The sequence below is a fragment of the Juglans regia genome, chromosome 6, assembly GCF_001411555.2.
Source record: "Juglans regia cultivar Chandler chromosome 6, Walnut 2.0, whole genome shotgun sequence".
NCBI classification, from domain to species: Eukaryota; Viridiplantae; Streptophyta; class Magnoliopsida; order Fagales; family Juglandaceae; genus Juglans; species Juglans regia.
In genome coordinates this window covers 32,712,743-32,725,805 of record NC_049906.1, presented here as the reverse complement: position 1 = coordinate 32,725,805, position 13,063 = coordinate 32,712,743, and the positions used below count along the sequence as shown (strand labels likewise).

The window sequence follows — 13,063 nt, the reverse complement described above, 5'->3', positions numbered from 1 at the left end:
GAGTGAGTGCTTTAGGAATTAAGGAAGAGTTAATTCATATTTGTGAAGTAAATCGGTGTTTTGTCTATTCACTAATCTAGTCAAAACTCTGCATCAATTGGTATCCAAGCAAACTTGCTTAACCAATTGTATCAATTGGCATTAGAGCTCAGTTTGATTTTCTGCTATGTACGTGGAGGAGTCGCTTGGGAGGAGAAAGTGTACAAACACGATGTTGCACAATGAAATGAACAACTAGAGACTCAGTGGATGCGGCATATAGAACTACATGAGATGTACGCACAACAGATGGAACCTTTGATTGATCGTACAAACGCTCTAAAGGTGGCACCACGCCTTTGACATCATTAGAATCCACTTAACCAGGGAGAGGACCGGGAGGACTGTGAAGATGATAATAGCGGTGAGTAAAAAGTTGACGAAACTTGGGATTCTACCACAACCTATGATGACTACTCCAAGGAAGATGACCTTGAGGAGAAGCATTCTTCCATAAATTGGAGCTCCACACCAATCTATAATACCTATTTGGATGAACATGACCTAATGGAGGAGGTAATTATTTTAGTTAAAAAGTAGAAATCTTTTTAAAAAAATGATATCGTAGAAATTATCAAAGAGAATGATGAAGAGCTGAAGTGTGAAGAATTTCATTTGGGTTTTGAGGAAATTAATCATGTTGATTTCCTTGGAATTGATGAAAATCTTTCAAAATTTTCTCACGCAAAATATTGCTTCTGGATTTGAGATGTGGAAAGAAAGTGTGATTTTGAAGGGCGACATGTTGAATACTATTTTGCATGGGGACGAGATTACAGAGGAAGTAGAAGATGGAGTCGATAGGGCATTCAAAGAATCGAGGTAACAACATGCAAAATTCAAGGACGAATTCTCTCCAGCCTAGAGAGAATGCTGCAATGTGCATGGCTATCAAGGGCCTAGAGGACAAGATGGCTTGAAAATGGCACGAAATCGCACAAGAAAAGCCCAACCAGAGAGTTCGCTCAACGCTCACTCAACATTTGGTTGAGCGAGTATTAGAAAAGACTTCGCTTGACAACTAGGTCAATTGGCAATTCCATAAATTGTTTAATTCCATATTTTAGATAGAGTTTTAATTCAATTTGGTTTATAATTTGAGTGTTTGAGATAATTAGGAGTTATATGGACCAGATAATGCTATTGTGAGTTTGATTTAAAATGGGTTTGGCATTATCTAGAGTTTGATTAAGATTAAGTTTAGAGTTCTATTTTATGCTAAGTTCTCTGATTGTAAGCCTATATAAAGACAACAAGTCTCCGGTCATTTTGAGGGTTGTTGATTTGTTTTATCAGTAAACAAATTTTATTGATAGAGATAGACATAGCCCAAGTACAAGGGACATATACAAGAGCAATATTGTTGATTATTATTATTTGATATTTATGATGAAAATACTTCTTGAGAGAATTATTCCTTATTTCTATCTTAGAGTGAGTGCTTTAAGATTTATGGAAGAGTTTATTCATATTTGTGAAGCAAATCGGTGTTTTGTCTATTCCACTACGTTCATAGCATTAGATTTGTTCTTTATGCTGCATCAGCCTGCTTGTGCATAAGGTGGTGCATTTGACAAGAGAGCACTGCCCGAACTTTTGAAGATCATGAGAGGTCAGTATTAGGGTTTTTTTTTTTTTTTTTATATAAGAAAATTTTATTCATCAAATGAAAATAGGAGGTCGGTATCAGGGTTAAGAGCCATTGTGTCCAGTACCTCTATGTTTCGACGATTGCTTATGCAAGCTCCCATTTCACTAACTTTCTAGAACTTAGAACTTTTGCTCTTTTTTTTTCTATGGCAGTGAGGGTGAATCCTTTTGTATAGTTCCTGGATACTAGAGTTGTGCCCTCTGCGCTTTTAATAAAATTGCATTACTAAAAAAAAACAAGTAACCTAAAAAGTTTTATCATTTTCTTCAAAATGGTGTATGCTATATCCATTAGTTCTATAATTTTACATAGCCACATTTAAATCCTACAAATTAAAGTTTGAATTCAGTCAGCTTCTAGAAAAAAGTGTAGCAAACCATTTCTCATATAAAACTGTCCTAGAAAAAATAGCACTGCTATACCCTTGGGGAAACAAAATTGAAGGAATGTTTTCTTAAGTAAGTCAATAACGGAAAAGTCAATTAAATTAAAAGTTAGTTTTATAAGGCAGCCCCAAGACTAGGGCAAGAATTTTCTTCTAAGAAAGTTTAGGATAAAATAAGCAGTTAAATGTTAATTGAGCTACCTTTAATAATATTGGATGGTGTAGTTCTATCTTCCTTTCTCATTCACACTCCAATAAATAAACCATCTCTATTTTTTTTTTTTTTTTGGGGGGGGGGGGGGGGGGGCATTGATACTAACTCATGCATCTGGTGCAACTTGAACTCTAACTCAAAACCTCAGCCACCACCCGATGCCTATAGGAGATTAAAATGCCACTAAAGTTGAAAGGCCATCGGCGAAATAGACACCAGCACATCAGATATACATCTATTTATTGTAATAAGTGGTGCTGAAAATCCCAAACAGAGAACTAATAAGACAAAGGAGATACCTGCGGAACATCTTCATGCTCTGAGTAGGCACCCTTTCCTGCCAAGAGGAAGTCAATCGGACTGGTCCTTGGTGTCAATAACGGAGACCGAGGAGTCATACTACCAGCAGATGACGTCGTCATTCCTTGATCTGATTTTGGACCAAATCGAGTTTTACATGTCATGGAAGGTAAACCTTTCAGGTCCTCCATAAAGACAGAATTATCAGCTTCAGGAAAACAATCAAGCATGTCCTCTGAGCCTCTATGGGACCAATCACTGAGTTTTGGAGAGAGAAGATCAGATTCTTCTGTCACACTTGAATTTGACACTTTTGCAACATCCGGACTTCCCACTAAATGTTGAACATCCTTCTGAGCAAATGATTCCATCATTTTCTCAAGAGTTTCAGCAATTCTGACAAGACGCTCATTGACATTTAGACCCTTCCGATCACATCGATCAGCAATAGCACAAATTCTTGAATGGTCTTCCACATTTAAAGTGGGGACCTCCTCCTCACAAATGCGACATATAATTGAACTTTCATCAGAAATAAATTGCTGATCACCCCAGTAACCCCAAGACACTTTGTGTTGGTGCTTGGAAGAATGTTCATGAGAATCTTTTGCAGGAGGAAGCTCAGGAGCCTTAGCTACAGCCAAATCTGTGTAAGAAATAGCTCTCCTGTTGTTGGCTGTCTTCAAAAAATTGACCTTACCCTCATTCTGCTCCTTCAACAGAGCAGCTTCTTTCATACTTTTCCCTGGTGGAGATGGGAGTTTCTTCCAAGAAGCCATACGATCCCTGCCTAAGGGAGATTCCAAGTTCTTTGAACTGTCATCTGCAGGAGGGGAGAACAAATTTCCTGGTTGAATAACATGGTCTCTCTTCCAATCTAAGCTGCGCTGCTCCTGACTGTAGGATTTCCTAGCTGAAGCTGCCTTTGATGCCTTTGCGGCAATAGAACTTTTATACTCCCTTCCCATGCTGGGAGGAATTCGTTTTTCTGCAGAATGCAGGATTCTAGATTGACGAAGCTGGAAACCATCATCCTCAGCCAAACTCTCTTTGTGGAACTGCAACAATCTGGTACACCTTGTGAGAATGAAAAGCATTCGAGTATGAAGCTGCTTTAGCATACCCGGCAGAAGTTCTTGACGCCTATCATCCAATTCCTGAACTATGCCTTCACATTGAAGCCAAAACTCCCCGGGAGAAGTCATAGCACAACTCCGAGCCAAAACCAGCAAGTCCTCAATAGTTTCCTGCCACTCAGGATGACTATCTGCATTTTTTTCAAGAGTTCCGACCAGATCTGCCGCAAAAATAGCCAGATCAGAGTTTACTTCTTCCTTTGCTTTGTCAAATTTTGCCCGTATGATGACCAATATTTCCTGCATGAAAAAGCAAGGAAATTAAGAACATACAAAACTTCTAAAGCACATTCATTGTCTGCTAGGAAATATAAATGCAAATCTAAAACATAAGTACCTCCAAGTTATTTAAGCCTCGAGGCTTCCAAAATGGGAAAGGCCGAACGCCTTTGGAATTTAGTTCATGAGAAAAACTTTTGATATCAGCAGGCCTCTTTCTAGGTGCACTTGTGACGCGCAGAATAGCTTGAAAACGAGGAGACTCGGACTCCTTTGGGTTGTCACAATCATATGCAGTCTAAAAGCAAATGGAAAAGTAAATAACAGATTTTTTTTTATAATTATGAATAATGGATAAAGAATAAAATCATTAAGCCAGATACAAGTAATTTCATGGTCATGATCAGCTAAATCTTTCCACAGCTACCTCTGGTGTACAAAGATCTGAACTTCTTAAGCCTCCTGACTGACCACGTGATGATTCAAATTGCCCTGTTAGGTGATTGAAATACCACAAACAAATTTTGAGAACATAATATACAAATATACATCCCAGATATATCAAATTTAACAGAATCACAAACAAACTCCTAGACTACTTGAAATCTATTTGTCAATGACCAAAGTTTAATTGGAGCAAAGTTCTAATCTTGCATAATCCCAAAAAGGACACAAATTCACAATATATTATATTGACAAGAAAAGGGTGAGACAACCAACAAAAAAAGAAGATTTTCGGTAAAATATATGTAATGTAAAAGCAAATGCATAGTGATGGAACCAACAAAAAATGAAATGAAAAATTACTGAGATTACTCCGATTTTGTTTGAAGTAAAACACAACGCGAGGCTATGATTTATAAATAGTATACATTATAAACACTTGAACAAAGATAACAAGAAACCAGTAATTAATTAAAGCCCTGTTTGGATACAGAAACACTCTCAACCCATCTCATCTCATCTCATCTCATCATTACAACTTTCTCAAATTCCCACACAAAATATAATAAACAATTCAACTTTTTTTCAAATCTCAAAACAATAATAATATTAAAAAATAATATTCTAACAATATTTTATTCAACTCATCTAAAATCATCTCATCTCATCGCATCTCACTATCCAAACGAACTCTAAGCCTACTTAAGAAGCCTAGAATCTTATCATGGGGGTGCTATGTTAATGACGTAAGATTACTACGGTGATTAGTGTTTCGTTTCTCTTTTGTTTGTAGTTTGGATGGTTTTGATGGGGTCATGCAGAAATGTTCTTATTGATCACAAGACTTTTGTGTTTAAGAGGGAGAACGAGATGTGGTGGAGAATCACGGAGAGTAGTTGCCGCGGGGTGAAATATATCTCTATCGATCATGAAGCTCTGGTGTGGTTGGCTTCAATGGTGAGAGAATTTGTGGCTTCAATGGTATCCTCTGAGTTTCTTAGAACTCGTAGAAAAGGGAACTAGGTGCTCGTGGTGCAGAGGTATCACAACTGCCATGGCAGGTTCTTCTCTCTATCGAAGTTCGATCACGAGAAGAAGCAAGGTCTGATCATGGTGCTAGAAGGGTGGAAGGGGGAAGGTTGGAGGAATTTTGGTGAAACCTTGAAGGAGCTTTTATCTTCATCCTCTGGTGCGTGCGAGGAAAACAGAGTTAAAGGTGGCATGGGTAGGTTGAAATAGGCAGGGGTGTCGAAGGAGGTTGGAAGAGTAGGTGGTCCTCTATGGGTGCCTCCACCATTGTCGACGGCGCATCAGTCGACTTCTCGGTCTTACAAAGAGGTACTCCAAGGGTAGATGGAGATGCCTCGAGCCGCAAAGCATGCAGAGAAGGCTGGTCTACCAAGTACAGGCAGCTCTTCTATTTCGACTAAGGTGCAAAGCTGTGAGGGGGCTGACAGGGACGTGGTGGGTCTGAATGAGGTAAGGCTATTGCAGGTGTTGGCTGAAATGGAACAACAAGTGGGATATCTAAGGGATAATATACACTGGCTAAAACAGTGCGTGAAGGGGAAGGGTGCTTTGCAAATGGGCTTGGGCTTGGGCTTGGGCTTGGGCTTGGGGAGTATCATATCTAAAGGCCATGTTGGGCCGTCAAAGGGACCTGGGCTGAGCCAGGTTTTAGGCCCAAAATGGGCTTGGTTGGAGAAGACTCGGGTGTCGGCCAATATTTCGGCCCAGGGCCTTAGCTGCTCTCCCACGGCACCGATATGTGTCCTGCTAGACCCAGCCCCGACACAGAAACTGTCACCGACAACCATCTTGGTGGCTCAGTACCGTCACATTGGCAGGAGTAAATCATGGAGGGGGAGTTGTTAGAAGAGCTCGAAGGTGGGGATGCTTTTGACGGGGAGATTAAGGAGCGCTCAGTGCAGTACAGCCTTCCGGTGGTGGAGGTACCCATGAGGGAGCTTGTCCCATGGTTGGGTGACCAGTTCTTTTCAGGTGGAATGGTCGTTGGCGGCTTCGGGAGCACAATAGAGGTGCTGCTTGGGGAGTTGCAGACGGCTTGCTCTTCAGGGGAAGTGGTGTCAGCTGGCTTATAGAAGGGCACTGATACAGATGGTGGAGCTACAAGGGATGCAGGGTCAGCTGGCTTTCAGATGGTGGTTTGTGAGAATGGGGGCGATAAAAATGAGTTGTGTAGTCCTACTCCACTATGTGCTATTCCAACAATTCTTAACTGGTTTGCTTTCAAGACTAAAACCCAGATCAAGCTGGAGAGGGATCACTGGAACACCACAGATCAAGGTTGTGTGGAAGATGACTCCCATTTGTATGTTTTGGTGTATTTGGTGTGAAAGAAACGAGAGGCTTTTTGAGGATCATGAGCGCTCCATGGAAGAGTTTAGGAATTTTTTCTGAAAGACTTTGTTTTTGTGGGCCATTGCTCTAGATTTGAATGGCCTCAGCTTCCATGATTTCCTTGTAATTGTTTCTAGTTCTTAAATAGGTGTATTCACATGTATACTTCCAGTGTACCTGGGCTATGCTTACTTTCTTTATCAATGAAATAATTTAATACTTATAAAAAAAAAACAATATTTTATTCAATTTTTTAACTTTAATCTCAACTCATCTCATCTCATCTCATCTCTGAAAACAAACGAGGCTTAAATCTTCGGATTGGGTGCTGAAAAATGTGGCGGAATTACAAGGGTATATGGGCATTTCCTGTGAAGGCTTCGAAGAGCAATTTAAAGCCCTTTTAGTGCTATAGAAGTAGGTAGACCAACGGCGTTGAAGTCAGCAGCCAAAAAAGATAAGAGAGCTGAAAAGATTGATTTGTTCTATCAATTATGATAACAAGGAGAGTAGTGTTGGGAGGGAAAGGTTGAAGGGGCGGGGGAGTTGTTTATCTTATGAAGCCTAGAATCTTATCGTAGAATGTTAGGAGGATCAATGATGTTAACAAACGACTTCGCATTCGATCTCTTCTCCGTAGTTGAAAAGTTGATATTGTTTGTCTTCAAGAGACTAAGCTGAGCTATGTGGACAGAAATATTATTCGAAATTTATGGGATTGTTCTTGTGTGGGGTGGACTTATTTAGCTTCTTTGGGTGCTTCAGGAGGAGTGTTGTTGATGTGAGACTTGATAGTGGTGGAGTTAGGAGACGATTGCATTAGGAACTATTTAGTGGTTGGGTCTGGGTCTTTCAAGAATATTGAGGATGGTGGAGGTGGGCTCTTGCGGATGTGTATGGGCCTAATGCAGATTGAGAAAGGAGCTCTTTGTGGGAGGAACTGGCAAGTTTGTATTATTTATGGAAATTACCTTGAGTCGTGTGCGGGGACTTTAATGTTGTACGCTTCCCTTGTGAGAGGAAAGGGGCTACTTATTTGACAAGGTCAATGGGAGACTTCTCAGAGCTGATTTTTTATCTTAACTTGATTGATCTTCCTCTGATTGAGGGGTTTTTCATTTGGTCGAATAGTAGAGGGGGGTCGAGGTTGGACAAATTTCTAGTTTCTACTTCTTGGGAGACACATTATCCGGACCTAAGCCAGAAGAGATTGCCACAGGTATACTCTGATCATTTTTCCATTTTGTTAGATTATGGGGGCAATGGGGGCATTCATGGAGGTAGGCGTTACTTCAAATTTGAGAATATGTGGCTACAAACAATTGGTTTTGTGGAGAGGGTGAGGGATTGGTGGGTTTCCTATTCATTTCACGGTACCCCTAGTTTTATTGTGGCTGGTAAACTTAAAACCCTTAAACTGGATTTAAAGAAGTAGAATATTGAGGTTTTTAGACACACGGATGAGCAAAAAAATCTTCTTTGGAATGAGTTTGCATTCTCTAGAAGTTGGGGAGGTCACTAAGGAGTCTTCGTTGAGAAAGATTGAGGTAGTGTCTAAGTTAGAAAAGGTGTTGTTGATGGAATAAATTTCTTGGAGACAAAAATCAAGGATGACATGGTTGAAAGAGGGCGACAAATGTACTAAGTTCTTTCACAAAATGGCAAATTCCCACAGGCGTAATAATGTGATTGAGGTGATCCAATCAGGTAACATGGTGCACCAATCCCCGGAGGTTATTCAAGACAATATCGTGAACTATTATGAAGACCTTCTCAAAGAGATTGCAGTGTGGTGCCCTAAACTGGATGGTTTGTTTTTTGACCAGCTGGATGTTAGTTCAGCAAGTTGGTTGGAGAGACCATTTGAGGAAGCCGAAGTGCAGCAGGTGGTGAGTGGTATGTGCAAAGATAAAGCCCCGGACCTGGATGGATTTTCTTTGGCTTTCTTTCAAGTGTACTAGGATACAGTGAAGGATGATGTGATGCGGGTTTTTCATGAGTTTCATCTTTGTCACAAGTTCGAGAAGTTTCTTAATGCTACTTTCATTGCCCTTATCCCAAAGATAGCAGGGGCCATTGAGTTGAAAGATTTCCATCCTATTAGCTTGGTAGGCAAGATTTATAAAATCATTTCAAATGTGTTAGCAAATCATATGAGTTTGGTGATGGATAAAATAATCTCAAAACGCCTTGGTAAGGGGTCGGCAAATTTTGGATTCAATTTTGATAGCGAATGAGTGTTTGGACAGCCGGTTGAGGGATGGCATTCCGGGAATCCTTTACAAATTGGACATGGAAAAGGCCTATGACCACGTGTGCTGGGATTTTTTGTTATATATGTTGAGAAGATGTGGCTTCAGAGATAGGTGGTGTGGTTGGATTTAACATTGTATTTCGACCGCTCGATTTTCTGGTTTAGTTAATGGTAAACCTTGTGGATTTTTTCAAAATTCAAGGGGCTTGAGACAAGGGGACCCATTATCTCCTTTTCTCTTTGTTGCAGTAATGGAGGCCCTAAGTCGCATGGTAGAGGCTGCTGTAATGGGAGGTTTTCTTGCTGATTTTTTAGTGGGTAACACTAATAATGAGGCTTTATCCATCTCCCATTTGTTGTTTGCAGATGACACCTTAATTTTCTGTGATACTAAAAGCAGACAAATTCAAGCTTTAAGGGCTGTTCTTTTTTGTTTTGAAGTTGTTTCGGGACTCAAGGTGAACTTGGATAAATCGGAATTGGTCCCAGTAGGGGAGGTGGAGAATATCAACCTTCTAGCCGAGTTGTTGGGATGCAAAGTGACTGCTCTTCCTATGAAATATCTCAGACTCCTTTTGGGAGCCTCTTTCAAAGCAAAAAATATTTGGGATGGTGTTATAGAAAAGGTAGAGTAAAGGTTGTCAGGTTGAAAGCGGCTCTACCAATCAAAAGGAGAGAGATTAACTCTTATCATAAGTACCCTTTTCAATCTTCCTACGTACTTTCTTTCCTTATTTCCTTTACTTGTGGGGGTGGCTAATCGGATTGAAAAACTATTTAGATCCTTTTTGTGCAGTGGCATGGGTGAGGAGAATAAATTTCATCTTGTGAGTTGGCAAAAAGTGTGCAATCTGAAGGAATTGGGAGGTTTGGGGGTGCGTGACTTGATCACTTTTAATAAAACTCTATTAGGGAAGTGGTTGAGATTCCAATTGGAAGGGACTTCGTTGTGGAGAATGGTTGTGAGTCAGAAGTATGGTTGTATTGGTTGGGGGGGGGCTTTGGAAATTTATTAGAAAGGGGTGGAAGGTGTTGGTTTGATGAATGGTGTGGTGAGAAAGCCCTTTTTTCTGTTTTTCCAGGTGTCTTCAGATTGGCTAGAAACCAGCAGGCCGTTGTCTCAGATGTGCTGTGTCGAGCCAATGATACAATGCATTGGAATATGATCTTTTCTAGAAATGCACAGGATTGGGAAGTTGAGGAAATAGCAGGTTTTTTCAGCTTGCTTTATTCCAAGAGGATAGGAGGAAATGGCAGAGATAGAATGATGTGGAACCATTCGGGGAGTAAAAAAATGTCTGTTAAATCTTTCTATAAGGTGCTGACAAATCATCAGCCCATTGTGTTTAATGGAAGGGTATTTGGAGAGCTCCCGTGCCATCCAAAGTCGCATTTTTCACTTGGACAACAGCTTTAGGAAAGATTTTGACGGCTGACAATTTAAGGAAACGGGGGATGATCGTAATGGAGTGGTGTTCTATGTGTAAGAACGATGGTGAATCGATTGACCATCTTTTTCTGCATTGCGAGGTTGTGAGGGAGCTATGGGCTGGTATATTTAGTAGAGTCGGATTGAATTGGGTTATGCCCAAGAGTATGGTGGAGCTCCTAGCATGTTGGCATAGGCATCATCATAGTTCTCAACTGGCAGTGACATGGAGGATGGTTCCTTCGTGCTTATTGTGGTGTATATGGATGGAAAGAAATGACAGGTGCTTCAACAAGGAGAGAGTCGTGGGGGAATTATGGAACTTCTTTGTATTTTCTTTGGTTTAATGGTTTTCTGCTATAGTTTTAAAGGGAGTGAATGTTCATGAGTTTTTGCTTTCTTTTCAGCTTTCTAAAATGTAATTAGGTGTCTCTTTTGTATACTTCATGTGTACATGGACTTTGCCTAGTTTCATTCGATCAATAAAGTTTCTAACTTATAAAAAAAAAATGCAAAATAAATTATATATGGCACTTTCTTGCACTTCAACGCTTCTTCCTTCTTAGTGTGTTGATAAACCACTTCCTGTTCCTTCTTATCTCCCAAAATTCTTCCAGTTCTTTCTTGTGTTTCAACTCTTCATCCGTATGTCTTTTGAATGCCAATAAAGCAACAGACCGAGCCAATGCTCATAATCAACTTCTGTTACAATTTCATCATTTCATTTTAAGACTGCCATTTTTTTCTTGTTAAAAACCCGGCTCCAATAATGAAGATTGACGGGAGAGAGAATGAAGAAATTGGAGAAGACATCATACTCCTGAGTTTAATCACATTGATTAAATGGCTTTATAGCAACAAGAGAAAATCTATTTATAAGCCTTATTTTTTACACACCCAATACAACGTTGATGTGAAAGCTTTCCACGTCAACTATGCTAACAAATGATTGGTGTTTTGATCTTTTTAAACTTATAATGGGTCCTACTATAAGTGGTGTGTTATCACACCGGCTTATGTGCAGCAAATCCCTGCCCGTAAGATGCAACTATATTGACAAGTAATTCATTGGACAGGCGCTTGATTTTACAAATCAGGTCTCCAACCTCTTTCACTAAAACATAAAACCTACATAACTTCTTGACAAACAAAATGCTAGATTCTCAATTGGACGTGGAGGAAATGAATTCCACTCGTATCTGGCGATTTCTGAAAGGATACGAAATACAAACTTGATGAAAGAACACAAACAGATAGCTACACACATATGAAATGCCATAATAATCCAACTGACAATACGAAAAACACTCTCACAGTCATTTACAAACAAGTAAATAACAACAAAAAAAAGCATACCTGGTTGAGAGGAAGACTCCCCATTCTGTAACCTTGAGCGCGCAATCACATTGGGACTCTGGTCTCTAGATTGCGCACTTCCAGTGGACATACTATCAGAGTTGCTACCATTATCAACCCAATGCTCTTGAAACCCCATCATCCTACTCGGACCCACAGCCTCCTTCTTCTTCCCCCCAATTCCGGAACCAGAGCCCGAACCAGACCCGGCGCCGACGTTACCTGGCCTCGATAAATTGCTGGCGCCAAGAGCCGAGCCCTTGTCGCAGCTCCTAAACCCGAAGAAGCTCTCCTGAGGCAACGGCCCCGATCGCGTCTTTATCCTATTCAATCCCAGGGACGACGCCAGTATTGGAGACACAGACGACGGGGCCTCCGCCGCCGTTACCTCCTTCTTGGCCCTCGCCCCCGAACCCAGAGTTGAGCCGGGCTTTGATGGGCTTTGACTTGGGGTTAAAGTCTCTTTAACTTTGGAATCCTTCTTCTTGGCTCCATCCTTAACTTGAGTTTGTCGGCAACCGGAGGCCAAGCCTCTGGTACCGGAGGGGTGGTCGTCTTTGGAGGTGATAGAGGAGGAAGCTTTGGACTTTTTCTTGTCGGATCGTATGGGCGAGTTGGAGTTGGAGGCGATGGACCGGGGAGAGTTGGAGTTGGATCCGTCGGCGCTGGAGGAGTCGGATTTCTTGGAAGAGGAAGAGGAGAAGAAGCGCCCCTTAAACACCATTTTTCTTCGCGTTCTAAAGCTCAGGGGATCGGAAGGAGCAGCATGGGCGAAGGGCTGCGAAGACTGACATTGAAGCTTGAGAGAGAGAGAGAGAGAGGGAATTCAATTCTAGAGAAAGAGAGATACGGTTGGAAAGTTTGGATTGCGTTACGTGACTGAGGACTTTAGGACTAAACTCACTTTGAAGAGAGAGAGAGAGAGGGGGAGGGAACTGCGTTGAATATGAATGATATTGTCGTCAAACTACATGTTTTTTTTTTTAATATTAAATTTAAAAAAACTATTAACTATTAATAAGAGTTTTTTTTTTAAAAAATTAAAAAACTTGTAACAAATAAATAATACACCTCTAATGTTTTTCTAGTTGATATAAGCTTAATTCATTTGAAAAGGTAAATATAAATACTAAGAACGTATTTGGTAAGTGAATTTTCTTAATATTTGAGAAATTTGAAAAAGAGTTCAAATTTATTTTGAATTGAGTTTTGTTCAAGTGGCTGCCAAGATTCAAAGTTTGTTTGGATATTAATTTTTTTATGGGTATTGGATTT

General features: G+C 40.4%; 1 protein-coding gene across 6 annotated transcripts in view; it reads right to left on the bottom strand.

Moving 5' to 3' along the window:
- Positions 1-12,692, bottom strand: part of LOC109006187 (probable serine/threonine protein kinase IREH1) — a 37,781-nt gene extending 25,089 nt beyond the window's left edge. For 5 of the 6 annotated variants that reach the window (XM_018985389.2, XM_018985391.2, XM_018985390.2 and 2 more), the window contains exons 1-4: positions 11,789-12,686; positions 4,372-4,436; positions 4,063-4,242; positions 2,589-3,965 (exon numbers count right to left, since the gene is read on the bottom strand). In XM_018985389.2, coding sequence (XP_018840934.1) covers positions 2,589-3,965; positions 4,063-4,242; positions 4,372-4,436; positions 11,789-12,512 — 2,346 coding nt within the window. In that variant the 5' untranslated portion in view covers positions 12,513-12,686. Of the gene's footprint in view, positions 1-2,588; positions 3,966-4,062; positions 4,243-4,371; positions 4,437-11,788 lie in introns of all 6 variants that reach the window. The other variant, XM_018985392.2, reaches the window with a different exon arrangement.
- Between the last annotated feature and the right edge of the window lie 371 nt (positions 12,693-13,063).